The sequence below is a fragment of the Ipomoea triloba genome, chromosome 5 (assembly GCF_003576645.1).
Source record: "Ipomoea triloba cultivar NCNSP0323 chromosome 5, ASM357664v1".
NCBI classification, from domain to species: Eukaryota; Viridiplantae; Streptophyta; class Magnoliopsida; order Solanales; family Convolvulaceae; genus Ipomoea; species Ipomoea triloba.
The window spans coordinates 29,845,135-29,869,694 of NC_044920.1; the positions used below are offsets into that span (position 1 = coordinate 29,845,135).

At 34.6% G+C, this 24,560-nt stretch overlaps 4 protein-coding genes and 2 non-coding genes across 9 annotated transcripts; 2 read left to right on the forward strand and 4 right to left on the reverse strand.

The window, feature by feature from the left end:
* The first annotated feature begins 3,521 nt into the window (after positions 1-3,521).
* Positions 3,522-11,004, forward strand: LOC116019725 (serine/threonine-protein kinase BLUS1-like). 4 transcript variants are annotated; one of them, XM_031260030.1, is made up of 21 exons: positions 3,523-3,748; positions 4,634-5,206; positions 5,649-5,903; positions 6,482-6,606; positions 6,723-6,767; positions 6,844-6,925; positions 7,031-7,099; positions 7,170-7,340; positions 7,455-7,520; positions 8,119-8,187; positions 8,283-8,420; positions 8,583-8,656; positions 8,927-9,175; positions 9,402-9,478; positions 9,591-9,667; positions 9,821-9,919; positions 10,001-10,043; positions 10,172-10,218; positions 10,359-10,420; positions 10,508-10,559; positions 10,698-11,004. In XM_031260030.1, exons 2-21 carry the CDS (start codon positions 5,039-5,041, stop codon positions 10,743-10,745), a joined length of 2,016 nt encoding a protein of 671 aa, XP_031115890.1. In that variant the 5' UTR covers positions 3,523-3,748; positions 4,634-5,038; the 3' UTR covers positions 10,746-11,004. The 4 variants fall into 4 exon arrangements, with proteins under 4 accessions (XP_031115892.1, XP_031115893.1, XP_031115890.1 ...); XM_031260032.1 differs by lacking the exons at positions 10,001-10,043; positions 10,172-10,218; positions 10,359-10,420; positions 10,508-10,559; positions 10,698-11,004 and having other exon boundaries at positions 3,522-3,748; positions 9,415-9,478; positions 9,821-9,906; XM_031260033.1 differs by lacking the exons at positions 10,001-10,043; positions 10,172-10,218; positions 10,359-10,420; positions 10,508-10,559; positions 10,698-11,004 and having other exon boundaries at positions 3,522-3,748; positions 9,415-9,478; positions 9,779-9,880.
* A 136-nt stretch (positions 11,005-11,140) lies between these two features.
* Positions 11,141-13,674, reverse strand: LOC116019726. Its single transcript, XM_031260035.1, has 7 exons — positions 13,537-13,674; positions 12,957-13,004; positions 12,829-12,875; positions 11,955-12,021; positions 11,827-11,870; positions 11,670-11,727; positions 11,141-11,582 (listed from the first exon to the last, which is right to left on the reverse strand). The coding sequence occupies exons 1-7, from the start codon at positions 13,600-13,602 to the stop codon at positions 11,532-11,534; spliced, it is 381 nt and encodes a 126-aa protein (XP_031115895.1). The 5' UTR covers positions 13,603-13,674; the 3' UTR covers positions 11,141-11,531.
* A 3,741-nt stretch (positions 13,675-17,415) lies between these two features.
* On the forward strand, positions 17,416-20,859 carry LOC116018738 (cinnamoyl-CoA reductase-like SNL6). Its single transcript, XM_031258712.1, has 5 exons — positions 17,416-17,744; positions 18,745-18,932; positions 19,378-19,572; positions 19,653-19,806; positions 20,456-20,859. Exons 1-5 carry the CDS (start codon positions 17,495-17,497, stop codon positions 20,767-20,769), a joined length of 1,101 nt encoding a protein of 366 aa, XP_031114572.1. The 5' UTR covers positions 17,416-17,494; the 3' UTR covers positions 20,770-20,859.
* A 757-nt stretch (positions 20,860-21,616) lies between these two features.
* LOC116021341 lies at positions 21,617-21,748 on the reverse strand. Its single transcript, XR_004099002.1, has one exon. It is a non-coding gene; the product is annotated as a small nucleolar RNA snoR77 (small nucleolar RNA).
* Positions 21,749-21,816: 68 nt separating this feature from the next.
* LOC116021337 lies at positions 21,817-21,913 on the reverse strand. The gene has a single exon (XR_004098998.1). It is a non-coding gene; the product is annotated as a small nucleolar RNA snoR1 (small nucleolar RNA).
* A 1,398-nt stretch (positions 21,914-23,311) lies between these two features.
* On the reverse strand, positions 23,312-24,153 carry LOC116018918 (50S ribosomal protein L12, chloroplastic-like). The gene has a single exon (XM_031258961.1). It carries the CDS (start codon positions 24,070-24,072, stop codon positions 23,497-23,499), a length of 576 nt encoding a protein of 191 aa, XP_031114821.1. The 5' UTR covers positions 24,073-24,153; the 3' UTR covers positions 23,312-23,496.
* Positions 24,154-24,560: the final 407 nt, after the last annotated feature.

Consider the following 24,560-nt stretch of genomic DNA (forward strand, 5'->3'; position numbering starts at 1 on the left):
TATTATTAACAATCTAATTATCCAATTAACTTAGTTTTGATTGTCCCAAGCTATGTTTTTCTTCTTTGATCTCTCAATAGGTTGATTTTGCAAACTCAAGGACCCTGCCACCCTGACCCACAGAGCATTTGAAATTATGTAAATAACGGTAACTTAATGGCTTAATTGACAGGGTCAAATATTGGTATTCACAACCATGTTTTTTTTTTTTTTAATGGATGGTTTTTCAAAATAATAAGAATAAATTATGGTAATTGGTACATATCATATCAGCTGCATTAAAAACAATTTCCATGAACGGATTTCAACCTTTGTTTAAGTGATTAACTTAATTGGTCAATTAAATAATAATATATTATAGATACCGACGCAAGGAAACAACTGTGTAATTTTAAATTTCAGTCTTTTTAAGAAGCTTCCAAACACTCCCACGGATGATGGGAGTGTGTTCGAGCCTCAGTGAAGGAAACTGTTGACTATTTGTGCTTCATTAGGTTGAGAAAGTAACTATGAACATATACTACATTGTAACAAAGTCAGTAGTACTTAAAAAAAAAAAAAAAAAAAAAAAAAAAAAAAAAAAAGCTTCCAAACATGGTTGCTTAAAACAATACAATGATGATAATTTGCGTAATTTTGGATATATTACTTGTAGTTTATTTAACAATATAATATGTTATTCTCGAAGGCCGCCATTGTCGTCCTCTAGAAGCTCGCGCGGTTCACACTTCACATGTTGCGAAATTTGCAGACCAGGAGGTTCGGCTGTTTCTCAAAAAAAATGAGGTTCGGCTGTTTTTCAGAAAAAAATGAGGTTTGGATGTTTCTCAGAAAAAAAGGAGGTTCGGATGTTTCTCAAAAAAAAAAAAGGAGGTTCGGATGTTTATTAAAAAAAAAAAAAGAAAAAAGAAAAAAAGAAGGAGGTTCGGCTGTAAGCTACTGACCAAAACAAGTGGAGTCAAAATGGTTGCTTTCATATGCAGAATTTTTACAATTTGAAAGGAGCAGCTGACCGCGTCAAGATATTGACTGTCATTTTCTTTTTGTTAAGTATCCTGTTTTGTCTGATGTCCGGACTACAACTCCCGAGTGTTTGATATAATGAAATTGTAATTTTATTCCTATTAAACTCTATTTAATTAGAAGAAATTATAATTTTGGGTCACACTTGTGTGAGACCGTCTCACGAATCCTTATTCGTGATATGGACCGGGTCGGGTCAACGCACCATGCAAATGTCATACTTATATGTGCAAATCTCACACTTATATGTTCAAATATAACACTAATCAAAAAATACAATTTTTGTTACTTATAAGAGAAAAAGTAATACATTTTTCATAATAAGTAATGTTGACAAGTGCTTCTCACTTATAAGGGCAAATATAATACTTTTGAGGAAAAATGTAATACTTTTAAATCGAAATGCAAAAGTATTGTATTTTCCTTTAAAAGTATTACATTTACCATAATAAGTAACAAAAAATTTATTCCTTATTAGTATTACATTTGAGCATATAAGTATGACATTTGTGTATATAAGTGTTACATTTACATCTTGACCTGACCTGACCTGACCTGACCCGACCCGACCCGACCCGTCTCATGGTGAAACGGTCTCACACAAGTTTTTGCCTATAATTTTACATTTTGTGGAATTGTAATTCAATAATGGATTATATTTTGTCTTTGTTATTATCATTATGTTAATACATGGCATTTTTTCTTTGTGTGTGTAAAATCCTAAAAATAAAAAACCTCAATCGATGAGAATGTTTTAAAAGTTTCATTACATACGCATAAGTCTACATTTATTATTTATTTTACGAAAGAAATGCTCTGAATGAAGTCAATATCCTCGCGATAAAAAGACTATAATAAAGAAAATCAATTTAAGTTGAATCCTTGCAAACAAATTACCACAATTAAGTAAACAAGTCTAAGTTGTCAATATCTAATAAGCCCCAATCAATGAGAGGCAATAAACAACTTCCATAAGCAGTCAAACTTAAAATCTTATAAGTACTAAATTAACTATCTGACTAACTGTTTAAAAAAAAAAAAAAACTATCTAACTAACTCAACAATAATTCTCTTTAAACTGCTCAAATTATTTTGTAGACATACAAAATGAACCCTGATCCAAAATACAAAATTTACATATTGAATATTCACAATTTACATACTACATGTTCACAATTCAGACTGTGAATATTTAACATGTAAATTGTAAATATTCAGTATAGAAATGAACACGAGTTCACCTTACAATGTGGACCCGGATCCATGGTATAAACATGATTCAAAATGTACCAAAAAAGAGTCACGAATTCACGTGGCAATGAGCCCACAGCACGAAATGGTTGTGGGGTTTACAGGCCCAACCCAAAAGGTGGAATGCTACGTGTTAGGTCCATGGACCATTTATAGGCCTAAATGCCTAATCTCCAAATCCTTAGATGGGAAGGAAATGATAACAAAGAAGAAGCACACAATATGGAAAAAGGGGAGAAAATGAAGAGAACGCAGAAAATAATCGGCCAATAATGACATAGTTTTCACTTGCTGTTGCCACGCTAGTGATCAGCTGTAACAGCCCAACATGATCTGTCTTCCATCAACGTCAAACATGGCATCGACCCTTATTTTATCACGTCAACAACTTTAAATGAAAAATTCTGTCAAACTATTATTTATGTAATGATTATTTTCTATAATTTTACGATTTACATTTTTATATCAATATAATGTTTAATGTAGTATACAATTTATATTCTAAACTAAATAAGTCTGGCTGCATGGACGGCTCAGTTAGTCGTGAAGTTTGGAGAAAGAATTAGAGATTAAATCTCACTAGTTTTTTGTGCGTAGTAAACAAATGTCTAGCATTTATTTTCAACTGAGTTACAATGATTTACATCATCTCATATGTTTTATCGAGACAGAACGTGAAAACCTTGTGGATTAGGACCTATTGAGAACAATTAAATAAGTCGAAAATAAACATTTACTGAACATACTCGAAGTGGGATTGCTTTAATGTATTCTTGCTAATTTTTTTGGGAGTGTTTTTGGTCTAAAGAATGTTTTTATACAATGATGGCATTTCAACAATCTCTTAAAATTGTGGTAATAATGAAAATTTCAATAAGGTAACCCAAATTAATTAAAAGTTGAAAATTTTCATAAGATGTACTCCTTATCATGTTATGATAAACTAAAAAAGATTATAGGTTTTGACATTAATGATTTATCTTCTTATGATCTTTTACCCCTTAGAGTCATACCATAAAATACATAACATGTTTCCCTCGTAATCCAAAAAAAGTCTTATATCATTTTGATTTTTATGTAGTAACCACAATTTATTTTCTCACCATTCCCACCAACACAATAAAATAGCAATAATAATTAATAATATTAATTACATATTAAAATATAAAAGTATTTGTTTCCAAAAAAAAAAATATAAAAGTATTAAATGCATTTTCCCAAATTAGATTCTATTCCCTGTCTGAAATTATTTTAACGGTGAAGATTAAATCGCAGCATCCGTGGACGGCTAACTACGAGGGAAGAAATGAGAACTGTATCTGTTGATTCTAGATTTCTAAATACACACTCGTCCATGGCGGAATAGTACACAGGCTTTTCATCACCAGCTAAAACGGCGACGTTTCAACATCTAGCTTCTTTCTCTGCCAGATTCAGTTCTTCTCGGAGTTCTTGCCTGATCTCGGAACCCTAGGTCCGTACCATGTCCCTATACAGACTCATTGAGCTGAAGCTCATTCCACATCTTAACATGTTTATACGAAGCAGTTTCTGATGCATTATCAAATTCATGAGCATTTATGTATTTATTTATTTAGTGCATTCATTTATTTTCGTTAAATTTTATGGTAATTCATGCTGATTGCTAGCAATTTCAAGCCAAAACGTTCATGTGCATGGTGAGATTTATTCAGACAGCTGTTTTGGTATGGGAGTTTCCTGTGGCATACATGGAGATTTGGTTGCTGTTCTTAAGCAAATATGTGCCAATTAAGTTGAATCATTCATTTAATGATTTTACTGGTTTGACAGTTTAACTGTTCAATGAATTTTGATGAATTTCTTTTCTACTTTGACTTATTTTGACTAGATGTTGCAAAAAAGGCATAATGTGCTTTGCCTTCTTAATTTTCATTTCTCTACCATAACATTCCTGGGATAAAGGTTGTTGTTGTTTTGTTTTTTTTTTTTGTTTTTTTTTGTTTTTTTTTTAAATATTTTATTTTTTGTTTAACACAAATACACAATTCCCCACTAGTTATGTGGGGTATTGCTCTCATATTCATAATGCCGATAAAATTCATAATGTGCATCTATTTCATCAAAGGTCTGTTCATTGCTCAATATAGGCTTCTACCATTTCCAAGAATAGTTATTGTCTTAAAACCCCCTAGAAATATAGAGTGAAGAAAACATAGGGAGGGACAGAGGCACTAAATATTTTCATGGTCAAAGTTGTACAAGATGCATTGGAACTGAAAATAACAGTTGGATCATTTTATTGATAATCTGGACTTGTTCTATTATTTCTTCTGTTTCTTTTCACGACATTGGTGTAGCTGAAATTCCTTGCACACAGGGGGACCGTTTTCTTCGGAAGATACTGGCAGAGATCTGGTTGAACTGACTGCCACATAAATATCAATTGAAGAGTTTATGTAAGAGCATTCGGGAGTGGGCTTCCCAACGTATCTGGTGATAATCAAGGCAGGCTCCGCTAGACATCAAATAATCAGTTGCCAACTTGGGTGAAACTGTTAACTCTGCAGAGATCATCATCCATTGTATTCTTAAATGGTCTTCTAGTTAGAAATTTGCTTAGTAGATCCTAGCTTGAGCCATGCAAACACTGTGTAGAATGGTATGCAGTTGGAAGAAATATCATGCATTTTTACCCCAGTCTCCTTTTCCAACACCCTGCTCACATTTTCTTTGAGAACACTAGGTAGAAAGGGCATTTTATGCCGTGGCATAAGAAGAAACCATGGAAGGAAGCTCAGAGAAAAAGTTCCCTGTTAATGCCAAGGATTATGAATTATATGAGGAAGTTGGAGAAGGTGTGAGTGCCATTGTGTACAGAGCTCTGTGCATTCCACTTAATGAGATAGTTGCAATCAAGGTTCTTGATCTGGAAAGGTGTAATAATGACCTGGTATGTAAGACTCTTCAGTTTACCTTGTGCTGAATTCTCAATATCTTTTGTATGATTACATTATGTTGGTGGTTTAAGCTAGAATTACCAGTATCTGTTTGTACTGCATAGATGATGATTAGAAATGGTTTTCAATTGAATCATGCATATAATTGAGTGTTGAATTGTCATATCACTATATTATATTTCTGCTTGTAAATATTTTACAAGAACTAGACAGCTAGATTTGTTTGCAAATGTTCCACTTCAAAGCAATCTGCTTTTCAGAAACAGTGCCTTTTTTTTTTTTTTTGAGATGTAGTGAACTTTACTCGCATCACCTATTATTGTCTTTAAAATTCATCTTAGTTTTGAGGCATTCCTTGTAAAAATAAAATTAATGTTTGTTGAGAGGAAGGTTCCCATTTCTTTTTATTTTTATTTTATTTTTTCTTTTTTAAAGGATGGCATCCGCAGAGAGGTGCAGACAATGATCTTGATTAACCATCCGAATTTACTCCGGGCACACTGCTCATTCACTACTGGTCATAACCTGTGGGTTGTGATGCCATACATGGCTGGTGGATCTTGCCTTCATATAATGAAATCAGCTTTCCCTGAAGGTTTTGAAGAGCCTGTGATTGCCACATTACTGCGTGAAGTCCTGAAAGCACTTGTATATCTTCATTCACATGGACATATCCACAGAGATGTAAAGGTATAACAGGCTTACTCTGCTTCTCCTGTGGATTGACCTCTTTCCCCTTCCAATTGATTGAGTAATTGTTCTTCAGAAACATGTCCTGCTGTGGAGTTATAAACATTTTGAGATTGATTGTTTGGTAGAGATACTTAAGAAGTTATTGTACTTTTAAACTTTCCTTCTGAATATCAATCAAATATGGCATTTACTATTCTCTTAAACTGTTCTCTCCGTTCCCCAACTTTACATAACTTGTTCTGCAGTTAGTCAATCCCAACCCCAGGTAAAGGAGAATGGTTTTTAGTTTGATAGCCAACATAAACCTTGGTGGTATTCATAATCCATACTAAAGGGTCCAACTGCCCAATCCCAGCTAAATTGTATTATTAATTAGTTGACTTCAGATATTTCTCTTGCTGCCATGCTCTGTGGCTTCCATCATTCTGCTACTCTCTCTTCACTGTACCCCACTAAACAAAGGTTCCCCGTTGTTTAAGTAGTTATTGCCTTATTCATGTGATACAGGATTAAGAGTTCACACCCTTCCTTCCTACTCTTGTCTGCTTCACTTTTGCTGTTTGTACTTTTTTCAGGCTGGGAACATATTAGTTGATACCAATGGTGCAGTCAAGTTAGCTGATTTTGGAGTATCTGCTTGTATGTTTGATACTGGTGACAGGCAAAGATCAAGAAATACTTTCGTTGGAACGCCCTGCTGGTAAGCAGTTGTGTAGGTCACTGTTGTACTATAAGCACTTTTACTTTCACCGCAAAAAGTATTTATATTATCAACTTGAATGGAAGATTTCTTCCTAATTATTATTTTTCATTCAGGATGGCTCCGGAAGTTATGCAGCAACTGCATGGGTATGATTTCAAGTGAGTATAGCCACACTCTCTGCACTCTTTCTTTAGATTAAGATCAAGTTATTCTAAATTTGGTTTCACATAACAGAGCAGATATTTGGTCCTTCGGGATAACAGCACTTGAACTTGCTCATGGCCATGCACCATTTTCTAAGTACCCACCAATGAAGGTGATATTTACCTTATAATGAGCTATTTATTCCATTTGGAGGTGATTATGGATTCCCTGGAAAATCATTGTTGTCTAATCAATCTCCTTTCTCTTCTTAATTTAGGTTCTGCTCATGACCCTGCAAAATGCACCACCAGGTCTGGACTATGAAAGGGACAGAAGATTCTCCAAGGTTATTTTTGTTTGATAAAATTTCTTAATAGCTGTAATATTTTTCTGAAGAAAGTATGGTGCATCTGCAGTCTTTCAAGGAAATGGTTGCTGCTTGCTTAGTGAAGGATCCAAAGAAGCGTCCCTCCTCAGAAAAACTTTTGAAACACCCTTTCTTTAACCGTGGACGTTCAAGTGAATATTTGGCCCGCAACATCCTCAACGGCCTCCCCCCTTTAGGTGATCGTTTTAGGGTGCTTAAGGTCTTGTGCTACTCTTTTATCTGTAGTTTTTGGAACCTTTCCTCTCTTGTTCTCTTGCTATTTATAACCTTGATTCTGATTTCTTGAAATATATTGAGGAATTGCATTTTACAGACCAGAGAATCAGAAGTTCTTGTACAGAACAAGGCATTATATGAAGACAAGGAACACTTATCACAGGTCAGCAGTTTAAAATGCATGCTAAATTTCAATCTCTTTATGAGACAAATATCAACTATGATAGCTTTTTTTACAGTACTAGACTTCTGATGTGTGAAATTTTACATATGTGGAACTGTGGAAGTGGAGTCCTTTTCTTGTCATGTTCTTTCTACTACAATAGTTAGAGTCAGTTAGAGGGCATAAGCCATCACTAGGTTTTCTGTCGTGTGGGTGAGAGGTTGGAATTATTCCCTACCTTGCATATCTGTTTGCCAAGTACGTTCTATTTTTTATTGCATTAAGAAGTTAAGTGAAGATTTGCAAATGCTTGTTTTACTTTTTAATGCAATGCTTGCATTAAGAAGTCAAAGAAAGCTGATTTATGTTTTAAAACTTATAGTACCATGCATTTTCCTCCTGTCTAGTTCCATCATCATCTACCCCTAACTACCTGCCTGATGCTCCTCCTCCTAAGGGAGAGAGATGGAGAAGGATCAATTAAATATGCATGACATATAATAAAACATCGATTAAATATTGAGAAAATTTTATGATCTTTTTGTCTTTCTAAAGCATGCCTTTACTTATCTAAGCCTGATCTGTGCTTTTCTTGCAGCAAGAATACATTCGTGGAATCAGTGCATGGAATTTCAATCTTGAGGACTTGAAGAACCAAGCTGCTCTTGTATGTAGATAGATCTGTTTCTCAAATAAGTTTCTATAGTATGGAAGCTAACTCTAGGTTTATTAATTGTTCCACTTCTCTATTGTGGCTTGTAGATACCGGATGATGAAATTTCTAGTAATGAAGGGTCAACTGGAAGCAGGACTCGAAAGGATAGGCATAATGATGTTGGCTCTCCAACAGAGAGGCTGTCCTCCAAGATGGCTAATCACTCAAATAATATGTCACCTGAGGTATACCCTTTTATTCATATTCAAGTGTAAATTACTTTGTTGAACCATTGTACCAGTGCCTCTCATTTTTATACTATTGCAGCATCTACATCTATCTTCAGTTTTATTCAGATTTTTCTATCAAGCAAAGATGCTTAAATATTTCTTCTACATTCTACTCAGGATGGTCTAAGCAACATTAATGATTTGGAGAACTCACTTGCAGGGTTTCCCATTAAACCCCTTCAGGCACTCAAGTAAGGTTTACACCCATTTTCTTGGTGTGTGCATATCTCTATATTGTTCCACCTTTAATGTTCCAAACTTTAACCTTATACTAAAATATATCTTAACTAGTACAAGGCTGATTGAAATGGATGAACTACAGCAATAGATATGAATGCACACATAATACTACTAGTTCATATATATATATATATATATATATTAGCAAGACAAATTCTTGATTTCTTTGTTATTTATTCCTTTGCATACATTTTTTAATGCAAAATTTTGTATTGGTGCAGGGGCTGTTTTGATGTTTGCAAGGATGAAATGGATGCTGGTAGTCCAAACTGGAAAGATGTTATTCCTTCAAATTCTGAACAACAGAATGCTTTGCAGCCATTGACCAATGCTAGGGACCATGAAAGTGGTGGAAAAGATAATGAGAATCTGGGACAAAACAGCTCCTTAGCATGCTCTATTAGTCCAGGGTGTAAAAAGTTTTTGAGTGGTTCACTATCGCCTAAAAAGGGAACAATTGATGGAGAGAGGTATACTATTCGAGTATTCATTTCTTATCTTCTAGTCTAAGGTAGTGCTAGTGGGTAGCGTTAATATCATATACATGTATAGTAACATCTAAAGGTTAAAATGGCTACTTGAAAATTCTGTAGTTTCAAGGCAGCCTATAGTAACCTTTGTGCTACCTCCCTCCTTCCCTTTTCTAAGAGGTTATAGATTATTGATTAGTGATGCATTTCTCTAATTAATATAAAGGGAGTCTCTACAGCCTAGATATCAATCTGAGCGAAATTACAGTGGTCCACTGCAGTATCACCACAAGAAAGAAATTGGTAATATACAATTTTTTATGTTGATTTTTCTGATTCTTAGTGTAGCATTCTTTAAGGATTTTAGTTGCTTGTTTCAAATCATTCCTTTAAATTTCTGAATCTTCTTTCATAGGGGAAGATCCATCTGAAGGAGCTGTTATCCAACGCAGGGGACGTTTCAAAGTCACTTCTGCGGATTTGAGTCCAAAGGTAATATGCTTTCCAACAGTTTCTTATTCTTGTTGCATTAATTGCCAACTCATCTTGAACTGTTCTGAATTGTTTGGTGTTAAGTGCATAACTTAGCAATTTATCTTTTAGGCAATGGCTTTGTAACCATTGCCTTTTCTTTTTTGCGTTCAGGGTCCTACAAACTGTTTCTTTAACCCTGCTTCGGGTCCTATGGCTGCTGCAGTTCTACCATCATTGCAATACATGTTGCAGCAAAATATGTTGCAAAGAGTAATTTCTGCCTGCTTTTTGGTTTTGCATGACTCACTGTGCTGTGACTGTTATTGAATTACTTTCTATTGATATATTCAGGACGAAATCATTAAATTGATAAAGTATGTGGAGCAAACATCTGGTAATACTATTTATATTTTGCTTTTCACATTTAGACTACATTACTTCCCAACCAGTTGGATCTTTTCTTTCCCTTCCTTTTGATTGGGGGGTAAAATTTCTGACTGGCCCCTACTAACTTCAATGCAGTCAATTCTATCGACACTGGTGAGCCTGGAAGTAATGGGCTTTCTCAGGTACCCATCATTTCTTTATAAGAATGCATGAGTTGTATTATCTCGTTATATTGTGGGTTATGGTTTGGCTTCCAAAGTACACAGCGGGCTTAGTTGTCAGCTAATACATTTAATTCTTATTTTTGTGGACATATATAAAGGCACTTCCTACTTCTGCAAGAGAGAAAGATCTACTGTCCCTGGTGATTCAATTGCAACAAAGGTACATAGCAAGACAGCAAGTTTCTTCAAAATGCAGTGTGTTCTATTTGTTTAATTTTTTAATTTTTTATTTTTTTTGTAATTTCAGCATTGGGAGCCTGGCTGAAGAGTTGCAACTACTTAAGATGAAAAATGCTCAGGTATGCCTTCTCTCCATAGTTACAATGAGTTTCTACCCCCCACCCTCCCTCTCTCCCTCCCAATATTTTTTTGGCTTAAAAGTTGTCATGCAAAGATGCTTGAATAGCTTGAGTTGACTATATTGTTCTGGATTGCAGATGGAAAAGAAATTGAATGCAATCCTCGGAAAAGAGGATAAAGAATGAAATGGTGTAAGTCGTTATGGTGGGGTTCTGCTTCTGTTCATTTCATGATGTTAGAGTTTGTATCTGTTACAATTCATTGGGTAGTCAATCATATTTTGTGTATCATATTTATTATGTAAAGCTATTGCCAAAATTTTGAATTGGTCTAACTCATAGTATATTGCACCATATTCTGCCATTATGTTGTAATTTAGTGACGCCATATATTGTAATTAATAATTAAAGTTACTTTATATGTTGTAACTTTATTGTCGTCAAATTGTAATTTAAATCTATCACAAAGCATGTCATTGTTACTTGCTAGAGAAGAATTTGATTCTTGGGGATAGCATTAATGTTTGTTTTCCGGGAAAATGACAAAAATGGACAAAAAACAAATAGAGTTAACAAAAGTATGAAGTTCTAAAAACTGGAGAAAAATAGGCAAAACTCATTTGGCAAACGAGTTTCGTCAGAAAACTATAGATATGATCGAGTTTTACAAGAAGTTGGACACTAGGGGCCCATCAAACGCCTAATGGACCCTAGCAATGTTGACAACATTGATCACCATAATGTATTTGGAAGAGAGTTCATTAGGATCATCATCAACCACACTTTAACAAATTCAACATTAATCAATATATGCAAACAAAAGTCATGCACAAGGGTGGGGTAAGACACAGAAGATTGTCCAAAAAGTCACTAAGAATTTCTGGCTTCTCACAGAGACTTTGAGAAACTGACCTAAGGATGCATTTAAGATTACCAGAGGCAGTTGAAACTGACCTAAGGATGCATGAAAGATTACCAGAGGCAGTTTTTGTTCACGGCTGAAACAATGCCCTTCAAAGTGGTCTGCATAGAAATAATGATTGACATGAATGCAAGAAATTCATACTAGTATTCAGAAAGAAGGATTTTTTTATTTTTTAATGTACTAACCACAGAATGATCTTTCAAACCAAGTGCAAGAACCAGAGGTCTGGAGGATCCCGAGGAACTGCCAACAATTTGGAAGCTTTCAGGACATAGTAATGGTTGATGAAACAGTGCTTAGTATGCAAGCATGAAATTATAGTCACTGGATTTGTGGAAATACCTTATATGTTCAATAAGTTGCCTAGCACAAGCAACTAGCATAGGCTGCAGGTTTGAGATATATTAAATTTATGTATTCTAACAACAGTTATGGAACTATATTGTGGTGTGCATCAAGCCATCACTTACCTCATCACGTTTCCCCAGTATTACGGACACACTAAAGTTTGGTTCAGTCGTCATCCCTTCCTCCTTCCTACCAAACAAAATCATACAAACAAAAGTTGCATCTGACTATTAGCGGTATAATTTAATAGCCTGTTTATCAATTACATATTGATCCTGTTGGTAAAGCTTATACATATTATGTATTGTGAATAATCTGTAATCTATTCCAAGTAACTGGTGAACTATTGACAGCAAACCATGGTGCGGGATCATAAGCTATTCAGACGCAAGGGACTTCAGAAAAGAAAACAATGTCAAAACTGCAGGTAGGGATAGAACCCTTTATGAAATTGTGACATTTCAAATGCATGGTTTGGAGGATGCTGACTCTAAATAGAATAGTCAAACCTATCAAAGATGCATATTATGTGCAGCCTCACAGTTTTTTAATTTTCCTTTGTGACTATTAAAGCTCCATAGTATGTGCCCATTTTTGTAAAGCTGTTTTATGATTTAGGACAGTGAATAATACATATCAAATCAAGCACATCAAAACATTTATTTGGTTAGTAAAAATTCTGAGGATGACATGTTTATATCAAAGGATACCTTTGCTTGTATGCCATAGCAAAAGCCGATCACTATTCTCACTCGTGGAAGGAAGTGAGGTAAACAAATTGCTTGACACTTAAAGCAAGATTTTCAACCTAGTGTTTAATCCATACTGGCATACTTAAGTGTGCTGGGCATGTACAGGAACAAAGACTAAAATAATGCTAAAGTTTGCTTAAGTTTTCAACAAATATAGATTCCTTTCCGTATAAGGACCATCCACCAGAAATTATAAGAAATATGTAGGAAAAAACAGCTTAACTAGATAACAGATAATACAGACCTGGCATGCAGTATAGTGCCCATGCTTCCTATTTGAGTTGCAATAACCTGGAAGAAACAAGAAGCCTTAACAAAGCTCAACATCTTAAAAGAAAACATTGACAACAAAATCTGGGATGGGAAACTCACGAGAAAATGGTCATCGTAGCTACATATGACAATATCTGTTTTATTCCCCTGATAAGACAAAGTAAACACAAATAGATTTGAGAAGAAACCTGTTGGACTGTTGTATCATAAGCATACAGATTCTCAACTGCAGAAAGATATGCATATATAATGCAAAAGAACATAACCACACAATACATCAAACAAGTGGTGTGCAGACGTTTGTACCATCCGTTTCCAAACAAATACACGACGAATTCCAAATTCAGTAACCACTCAGATTGATTAATGACAGCGTGAACTATGCTTAGCTTCTCTACATGTATTTTCATCACTAACAACTTCGATATCATTAAAAAAAATAAAATTATGAAATCGATGGACTAAATTAAGATTGAAAATAATAAACACTGTTCCAAACAAATGCACAACGAATTCCAAATTGAGTAACCATTTGGATTGATTAATAACAACATGAACTGTGCTTAGCTTCTCTAAATGTATTTTCATCACTAACAACTCCGATATCATCAAAATAACAACTAAATTATGAAATCGATGAACTAAATTAAGAGAAAAAAACAATAAACATCGAGAAAACCTGAACGTCGAGAGAGAACTGCTTGTGACGAACTGGAAAAACGGGTGATGAGATATTGTAATCCATTAACCGTCGCTTCACTCTTCAGGCGACAGGCCAATGTTTTCAGCTTAATACGATATTTATTTACAGTGTTTTTCTTTTCTTTTGTAGGGGGGAAAGGGAAAAAAAAAAAATTAACCTAAAAATTCTATTAAAAAAAAACTCACAAGTTTTTGCAAATAATGCCTTGATCTACTAAAAAAACAAAAATGATAATAGTTAAATAATAGTTACAACTTACAAATATATATATTTTAAACACTTTGGACTTTAATCTAAAAAAAATTAAATAAATATTAAAACTTAAAAAAATATAATTGAATCATTTTTATCATTTTTTGGTTTATTATTTCTCAATTATATATTAGGTAAATTCAACTCATATTTATTTTAAAATATTTTATCAAAAATAAAATTATTTCTTTCTACCACCTTCTTACCATTATTATTAGGGAAGTTATGTCACCAATTTTGTAAATGCAACCCATTGATTATTGAAGAAAAAAAATCTCAATTATATATATATTTCAAATCATATGAGTTTAAACTCTAAAGATAGAATTAATAATAAATTTCAACTTTACATATATACTTAATTACTTCGAGAACCCAATTACATATTTTGAAAAAATATATTTTCGACTAAGAAAAAAACACTCAAAATTAAATTGTATAAACTAGTCACTCTACTCATACGAGGAACACTAAGATAGTCATCAAGCATAATTGGATTTGATCATATTGAAACCGCGAGCCTACTTAACACTTTTATTTGCAAAGAGATTAGTTGTCTTATTTTGCTCCCTATAGACTAATAATGCAAAATTATGACCTCTCATTATCTATATTAGGACTCTGTAGTCCTAGTTCTATTGCATTTCTATAGTTGTATTGTATTCTTAGTTCATATCTATCTCTTTAGATATATTCTTGCATTTATATTATTGTACAGACTTTGAGTATTGTGAATGTATAGAAATTGTGTTCTCATTTGTATCATCTAGGTTTTTTTTCTCCCGTTTTCATGGTGCAGGTTTCTAATGTTCTGTCGTCCCCAATGGTGCCTATATCGTTATCAACGGCACACCACTTTGTTTCCATTAATTTGACGACTCAAAACTGTGTTTCAAAGATACAATCCAAGTTACATTAGCCGAGCCATCAGCCAGTGCTAATCCGGTGTTTCATGTTCAGACTAAGTATATTGAAATTGATTATCACTTTGTTCGTGACAAAGTAGCAAAGGGAGATCTTTTTGTGAATTTCATATATACAAGGGATCAACTTGCTAACATTTTTACCAAAGCTATGACAACTTCTCGTTTTGCCTTTCTTCGTGACAAGCATTGGGTTGTCAGTGGTGATCCTTGCACTTGAGAGGGAGTATTAGGACTCTATAGTCTAATTCTATTACATTTTTATAGTTATATTGTATTCCTAGTTCATATCTATCTCTTTGGATATATCCCTACATTTATATTCTTGTACAAACTTTGAATATTGTGAATATATAGAAATTGTGTTCTTATCATCTAGTCATCTCATGTTTGCACATCTCTCAATAAAAAAAATTAAAGCTCATTTGACTTATATCAAAATTCACAATAAAAAATAAAATAAAGTTAATAAAAAATACCACTTAAAATTTGTTTTCCTAATATTATGAAAAATTATATTCTTGTCACGAATATTAGAGATTTGAGTGGTAATTTTTGTACGTAAAAATATCTAATTAATTCAATGAATTAATTCCATTTTTGGTCCTAGATTTATATGTGACAATTCACTTTTAGTCCTTTTTTATTAGAACATCCACTTTTGGTCCTAGTATTATTGTGGCATGACTAATTTTGGTCCTCCAGTAACAAAATCGTTGAAATATCGTTAAATACAAAGACATTTCAATCTCTTTTATACAAAGTATGTTGAATCGCTATATTTTTTATGTTTATTTTTTTGAAAATATTCATAATTGAAGACCGAAATGTCATTGTATTTAACGATATTTAAACTGATTTGTTGATAAAGGACCAAAATTGGTCATGCCACAATAATATTAGGACCAAAAGTGGATGCTCTAATAAAAAAGGACTAAAAGTGGATTGTCACCTATAAATCTAGAACCAAAAATGGAATTAACTCTTAATTCAATCTACCTTATTATAAATTTGAAACATGTTCATGAGATTCATCATATATTTCACCAGCGTTATAAACTTAAAATTATTTATTAAAAAAAAAAAAGAAAAAGGAGCAGCTTGTTTGCCCATAGAAACGCGAAGCGTGTGGAAGACTAGAAGTTCAAAGTCCAAATAAGCACCGCCGCCGTGCTGGTCCTCACCTCCGGTCTCACACTTCGGCCGCAGCCCAATAGGCAGCACTAATCTCATTCCTCGTTCGTGGATCACTCCTCTTCACTTACACACTTATCATTGTATTCATCCACCCAATTTAGTTTACCTTACAAATATTGAATACCAAATCTTTCATCTTTTTATCCAAAATATAATTAATCCATAATGAATTCAATAACATTATTATCATTACTCATTACGTTACAGATAACATTAGTGGGACCAAAACAAATTAATTAATTTGTTATGCATGATTACATTTTTTTAATACACCATTTCAATTGTATAATATTATTCTATGAATTGAAGTCACATGCTTATATATTATTGAACATCGTATTAGTAAGATTACCTGCTATTGCTGCTAATGTAATTAAACCTTTTAATTACGGAGTACATTTTAAGAAAACAATGCCACTGGATGATTGGATTGAATCCTAAACATTAAATAATTGGACATTTGGGCAGTTACCATTTGTTAGGTCACTCAAAGGTACGGATAAATTTACGTTTGATTGAGATCCAACTTAATCATTATAGGTGTGTACAATTTGTTATAAATAAATAAATTAGTGTTAGCCTACAAAAAAATAAAAATATAAAAGCAATTACATATTTTTATTTTGTATATATAATTGTATACAGTAAAATTTCAATGTTGATATTCTATATGAGAACTTATTATTTGTAATTACATATAAGCGTCTCTTCTTAAAATTTGGTTGGCTCGTCTTTGAAGATGAGTCCACGACCCCTTCTTCCCTTATCTACTGAAAGAGTCTATCGTCTGTCATAGTAGTCTCAAATAAGACGTGTAGGCTTGCCTCTTTAGTAGGTGATTAACTACCGAAGTAAAGAAAATGTTGGATCAATCAAAAGGGGTACTACGAGCCCTCTGCCCCACGCATCTAACAAAAGAGTGATTCAATAGGTGATTAACTAGCTCGCGTGATTCACCGATTTCACTGATTAGACCAAAAGAGTGATTCAGTCGATACAGAGGTGCGCTTGAAGTGGGGGGAGGGGGGGGGGGCCTTCCCCATAAGGCCCCACCTTTGGGGCATAAGCGCCCTCTTGCTACCCATATGCGAGGCCCCGTCTTAGCCTTCCGTGACCAAGATCGCTCCCACACCTATAGTGTTCGTGATCAGCCTCCTCAACTGTGTATCGATCGAAAGGCAGGACGGCTCAGCCCCCAACCAAGAGAGTGGTTATGTTACGAAGTAAATATGTTTAACTCAGTATACGCACCACATATTATTGTTTTTACCAATTTATCAATCATACAAATTTTTGCCTAAATAAAATTAACAGTCTCATATATATTTATAAATTTATATGTATATGTGGATTAGTTTTACACGCGTAACATTTTCCATTATTTAAATAGGTTGGGATATGGAATTTAAATATTTAATTGGATGCATGTGCCTTACTACGGTTTGCAAATTGCAACTTGCAAGTGGTATAAATACCAAACCCCTTAAGTATACATTACAGAACAGCATCATTTTAGCCTCTTTCCTGAGTGCTTCGTAGCCAACTGCTGAGCCGCCTGAGAAATGGGAATCGTGAGACCAGACGAGAGCCGGAGGATGGAGATCGAGGAGCTCCGGCGAATGCTGCTATCTTGCGCCGGTGTGTACCGGAGGAAGGAAGAAGAAGCGTTGAGATTGTCCGGACCGGCGATGCCTCTTGAGCAAGACGACAAACTTGTGTGCGTTATCGGAGGCGTTTCCTACCTCGGAATCGCTATTGTGAACCAGCTCCTGCTCCGAGGCTACTCCGTCCGGATCCTCGTCGACAACGAAGGTGCCGTTCTGCAATTTCTCCTTTTTTGTTATATTTTATTTTTCGATTGCGAAAGAACTCGTTGTTTTTGGGGGAAAATGATGACATCTTCTAGAAGAAGATCAGATTAAATATAAAGAAATGAATAAATCATTATAAAAAAACAATACTCCAAAGTTGTTCGCAAAAGGTGTCTTCATGTTAGTATGGAGTGATTATTGGTGATATTACTGTTTTTCCCTAACGTTCTGTATGGGTTCATGTCTTAATTATCTATTTACAAATTTACAGATATTACCGTTAATCATGAGTAGCAAAAATTGTTAATTAAGGAACACCGTACTCTTCAAGTTCACAATTTGTAGTGTATAATACCTTTAACAAGTGAAGCTTTAGAGTCCATGATTTTGACAAATTTTCACTCTCTGGATGCTTTGATTTTACAATCATTGTTTTACCTTTTGCCAATGGGTTGTGTGTGTATGTGTTTTTTACAAATTAGCTTTCTTCACTAACTGGGAATACAAGAGAAGGGAAGGGGATTGGGTTGTTTGTTGGAAAATTTCATGCTGATATTTAAAAGACAGTACAATCGTTAGAATTGAAAGCTTTCAAGTGACTTTTTCTCTTCCTCTATCGTGTGTCTCTAAGTAGAAATATGTGAATTTCAAATTTTCAATTATCTGAGGAGAAATCTGTGAATTTCAATCCTTATGACATAATGTGAGCCTGCACTGGTGACACCTTGACAGTAAAATAGTGGCCTTCGAATTATGACACAACCTTAGCAGTTAACATCTTTTAAATAGACAGTCTATTTTCCAACATTGTTGCCTTTGATGTTTCAAAAGGAAGTGAAGAAATAACCCCTAGAAGTTTTTCTGTCCTTATTGATAATTAAAGTCTCCCGTTTTCTATTGAAATTAATGTTGCAGTTTGGCCTTGTGGGGCAACTGCAATTAAATAAAAAGACAGTACAATATATATAGTGGGGACTGATATACCCACCTACTTATTGTAGAGGATCTGGACAAGCTGAGGGAGATGGAAACTTCTGGTGAAATGAGAGGACCAAACAACAGCAACGTAGTAGAGGGAGTAATGGCAAGGCTAACTGAAGTTGAAGGTTTATCAGAGGCCTTCAATGGTTGTCGTGGCGTATTCCAAACTGCTGCATTTATTGACCCGGCTGGGCTATCTGGCTATTCTGTGAGTCTTTTGTGGCATTTCCTTCTCTTACAATCCTCCTAAATTTTTGGAGTTGTTGACAAAAATAAATAAATTTTAATAGAAAAAAACAACTTTCTTAGGGAAGAGTTCTTAACTAATGCAAAAAACTTTCCTATTTTGACTAAATCTTTTTTTTTTATTTGAATATTATCATGCAAGCTAACTACCTACCAAGTTTGAAAGTTAAATTTACTTTGGTTTATTATTACATTGAACTTGATACAGTGACATCGACTTTTTCCTAAAATTGAAAAGATTATTTTACAGTTTCAAATTTCATTGTTTCACCATACAACTCATATACCTACCTACTACTCATGAAGTGTATCTTCTGCCTTTCTTGAATTGTTACAATTGCAATAAGGATACAGCCTGTTTTCTTCTTGATCTTTAAGCCCCTTTCTAATCTTCAATGTAATCATAGAAATCCATGGCTGAAGTTGAAGTGATGGCTAGCAAGAGTGTCCTAGAGGCATGTGCAAGTACATCATCGGTTAGATACTGTGTGCTTACATCCTCACTTCTAACATGCATATGGCAAGACAACGGTCTCAACAACACATCTCGCAAAATTGACCATGACAGCTGGAGCAATGACTCTATCTGCACAAGTAAAAAGGTATGGAGTATTAACTATCTAACAGAGTTATACCAACTTTTGCCTTATTGACAAAACTTATCGCTGAAATGTTAATGCAGCTTTGGTATGCCTTGGGAAAACTGAGGGCAGAAAGGGCTGCGTGGGAAATAGCTAAGGAGACGGGATTGAAGCTGGTGACTATTTGCCCAGGGCTCATCACCGGTCCTGAATTTCGTAACAGGAACCCAACTCCGACAATTGCTTATCTCAAAGGTCTCTCTCTATCTCTCCAAGTAGAATCTAAAAATAATCTCCCAACTTTAGGGCTATAAAATTGACCAGAGATAATATCCAATTTAGTGCTCAATTATAGTAATTTTTTTCAATTTAGTCTAAACAACTTTTTTGTGCTTAATTAGGTCCTCATCTTTGATATTTTACCCAATTAAGTACTACGTATTTAGTTGTTATAATCAATGACTAAATTGAGAAAAATAAGTATAGTTGAGGACTGAATTGGATAAAATCACTATACTCAAAGACTAATTTGGGTAAAATTAGTCTAGTTGATGACTAAATCGGGTATTAGATGTGAAATTGTTATCTTAACATATGACTCAATTGAGTAAACCCATCAAAGTCAATGACTTTATTAAGTAACTTAGAACTAAATTGAAAAAACTCACTATAATCAAAGTATAAATTAAGTATTAACTCAAATTGCCCAATTTTAATTCTGGAGTATTAATTACTTCTCAAAGTTAGATATGATCCAAAATGGTGCTCAATTTGAAATTAAAATCTATACACTCTTATTAAAGTTCAAATCTATTCTCTGTCCGTAAATTATCAATTTTGTTCAATACAATTGGAGGGTGCACTAAAATTTTAACAATCCTCTCTTTCTGCTGATGAATTTCAGGAGCTCGAGAGATGTACAGAAAGGGACTCCTCGCAACTGTTGATGTAAACGCTTTAGCAAAGGCGCATGTAACAGTGTACGAGGAGATGAAGAACACGGCACACGGGAGATATGTTTGCTTCGACAAAGTCCTAAGCAGCCCAGAAGAAGCTGAAAACCTGGCAAGGGAAACAGGAATTGATATTGGCACCATTTTAGATGACGATGTTGAATTGAACGACCAAAATAGTAGTCAAGAAAGATTCCAACTATCAGATTTAAAGCTATGTCGTCTAATGTCACGAACCTTTAGATGTCTTGACTACTTAAACTAAATTATTGATCGCATTCAAGATGAATTTTGCCATTCAATATTTGTTATAAATAATATTTTCAATAAAATAGTTTTATATTTTACAAATCAATTTATATAAGGATTTTATGCGTAAAAGTAATATATACATATAAAGTGACAGATATACATATTCCGTGATGGAATAGTACCAAACAATCCAGTGACAATGAAAACTAACAAATACATATCACATTCAAACGACGGTTATGTATATACAAGATGGCAATAAACAATAATTTTACAATTATTAAAATCCAATAAAATCCGCCACTGATAATGCTTCTCTATCGTGTTAAACGTATAATATTAGGTAAATGTAATATTTAAAATAAATTAATATATAAGTTCATATATACATTTAGAATAATAATATTATTCTCTCCCGCATGTATGGTGTAATTATTCAATATTAATCAAACCTTGTATAAAGGTTCCTCATTCAGATTCAGAACCAGCAGTCCTGACTCGAACTACCGATTCCAACCAAAATTTTTAATTTTTGTTTATAAATTTTATTGTGTATTTTTAAAATTGTCTAAATTTTTTAAATTTTTTCATTCTAAAATGTTTTTCTAAATAGTTAAATGAAATATTTACACTAATCATTATAACTGAACTTAAAAACGATATTTAAAATTTAAATTTTAATCAAATAATAATTAAATATTAATCAAATAATAAAAATTCATTTTTTTAAAATTTATTTCGGTTTGGAACCGGACCAAGCGATTCCGGTCCCATTCCAACCGTACACGATTCAATTCGAACAGAAACATGGTCATGCCATCACCGTAAAAGTACAGTGGAGAATTCGGAAAGATTGAAAAAATGTACTAATGCCTACTAGACCAGCTTCAAAGATATAAATCTCAGCAAATCTGAAGAGCACAAGTATGGTTTAATCTACGAGCAGAACAACACCTCCCTTCCTATTTTTTCTTTGAAAAAGGGGGCTGCCTGAATTTCTACTCGATAAACATATTCAATAATCAGGAAGAAAAAAATTAAAATAAAGACAAATATTAAAGGCTCAGATAGTTGCTTTATATGCTCAACGAAGAGCTTTTGAAGGCTCCCCTCATACAAGAGGTGTCAGAAATAAAAATAGCACCATCATCGTCGCCTATACTCCATTCCCGAATCTAAAAAGCGATTTGTAAAAGGATTTACTCGCAAACGAAACAAAAACTAAAAACAGAAATCAAATGCGGAGATTGAATCATTGGAACAGAAAGGAGAAGAAAGCTGCGGCAGATCGAGATTCACGACTGCTAGTTTAGGGTATTGAAAGTTAATAATACTGGATTCAAAGCCTTGTTTATATAGAACAGTCTATCTAATTGGGCCATTGAGTTTGAAACTTATGGGCCCATAATGGCTAAAGTATAGCACAACAATACAACATATAGACTTCTGTTGTGCATAGAACTCAAGTCATTCAAGTTTTTTTTTTTTAGTTTTCAAAAAAAAAAAAGTTTTTTTTTTTTGAAAGCAAATCATTCAAGTTAAATATCGTTGTTTGAAATCAATTTAGTTACTAAATAGTTCCAATAATAAATATTTTAAGAATACTCATAATGAATTAAAATTTATCACATTTGTTGAAAATTTTTACAATTATTTAAAAAATACTAATATATAAAGAATTAAATAGTAAATAAATATGCAAGAAGTTGCTACATTGTTTCACTAATGTCTCTAACGATGGGTGAAAGTTTTTCCACTCAAATTATTATAGGTAGTACTTATTATTCGCATATACACGGACTCTGTTACAAGAAGCTCGAACCCACTCTCCTCCATATGAGAGTGTACATTGAGTGATACTAGACCACATGGTCTTTGACAAAATAGATTATCCGACTTATTCTCTAAATAAGTATAAAGCCATACTTAAAAGGTTATCCCACCTATCATGTAAAGTCTAAACACATCTATGAGTTCTTTTCCAATGTGCTCACAATTCTCCAATGGAACTCGATAGAGCATTACTTAAAAGTTATCCCACCTATATTGTAAAGTGTAAACATATCTTTGGGTTCTTTTCCAATGTGCTCACGATTCTCCAATGGACTATAAACTTCATCCCAAAGAGAATGGCATCATCATTAACATAGTCCCATTTAAATTGGACAATTCCAATAAAGTTGATTAGACAATTAATTTCTCAAATAAAACAACTTCAATCAAGTTAGTCAGATGATTAATAACGAGACAACTTGATTAGACAACTCCAATCAAGCTGATCATGGGTTAGCTTCCTAAATGGAAGCCAAAGCATAAGAGATTTGGGGTTTTGGACTTAGTAGGGTGAGAAAAGCTTCAAAGGGTTCTTGGGGTTCATTGATTTTCTTTAATTCCACATTCTGAAGTCCATAAACTATCCAATAATACACTGCACCAAAAACCAACAAACACTGAACTCATGCTTTTTCCAATTCCATATTTACTTAAATTTCAGCCGCAACTAGTTCTTCAGCAGTGTCTGTATGATGGTAAAATAATGCAATTAAACGGCAAAATTGAGATTGAGAAATGAAAATTTTGATGCTTCAGAAATCATAACATAAGAGATATGAAGCTGTAAGTCTATAGCTAGAAACTGGCTAGTAGCAAATGCAAACAAGTACAATTCAATTTCGTCACAAAAAAAGGGGGAAAAGAGATAGAAAGCATTGCCATGGAATTCATCGATTCAATCAAATTTCTAGACAATTGATACTTTGGCTCCGGCTGCTTCGAGCTGCTTTTTGGCTTCTTCAGCGTCCTCTTTCGAGACTCCCTCTTTGAATTTCTTCGGCAGGCCTTCAATCAACTCCTTGGCCTCTTTCAGCGCCAAGCTCGTCAAGGTCCGAATCGCTTTAATCGCCGCGATTCTGGCGTTGCTCGGCACCTCTTCGATCACCACGTCGAACTCCGTCTTCTCTTCCACTACGGCGGCGGCCTCGCCAGCGCCGGCGGCTCCGGGAGCGGCGACGACGGCGGCCGCGGGCGCCATCATCGCGGCGGAGACGCCGAGCTTGTCCTGGAGGTACTCGACCAGTTTCTGCGCGTCGGCTAGGGTTAGGTTTGAGATTTCGTCGCCGAGCTGCACCACTTTCTCCGGCGCACCCACGGCGGCTATAGGGCGGACGAATGTGGCTCGGCGGGGGAGTTTCGGGGCGCGGACCGGGAATTGTACGGCTTGTTTGGGGAAGGCGGTTGCCGGCAGCAAGGAATTGGAGGCGGAAGGGGCGGGATGGGAAAGAGAACGGAGGGTTACAGTGGAGAGAGTGGAAGCCATTTTTGGATAGTGAGATGAGGAAAGGAGAAGAGAGTGTAGAGAGTTAGACGCAGGGGAAGCAATGTGAGGATAAGGAATTGGCTTTGGGTCATAAAATGAACCTCCCACTTTAATGCGGTTTTTGGATTAGCCCCTCCATTTCTCAAAGTCCCCCATTTTCCCCCCATTTTATAATTTCCTCATTTATCAATAAAATAAAAATACTTATCACCATGACGACGTATTATTAATGGTTTATAAGAAAAGTGTTTGGGTACACAATGAGGTTGGGGGCATCGGAGCAACCCGCCCCGTAGCCGGGGTGGCCGAACATAGCCACGCAGAGCTCGTCAGGGCTTTGCAGAAGTTAGTTTGTGGTAAGGCGTTGCTAAGGCAGCCTTGAACTTGTGCGAATGCATAGATGGAACGGTGGGGACATGTGACAAAAAGGTGAGCTCAACACTTATATGGTGGAGGAGTTACAAGGGTCATAGTTCACTTTATTGCGC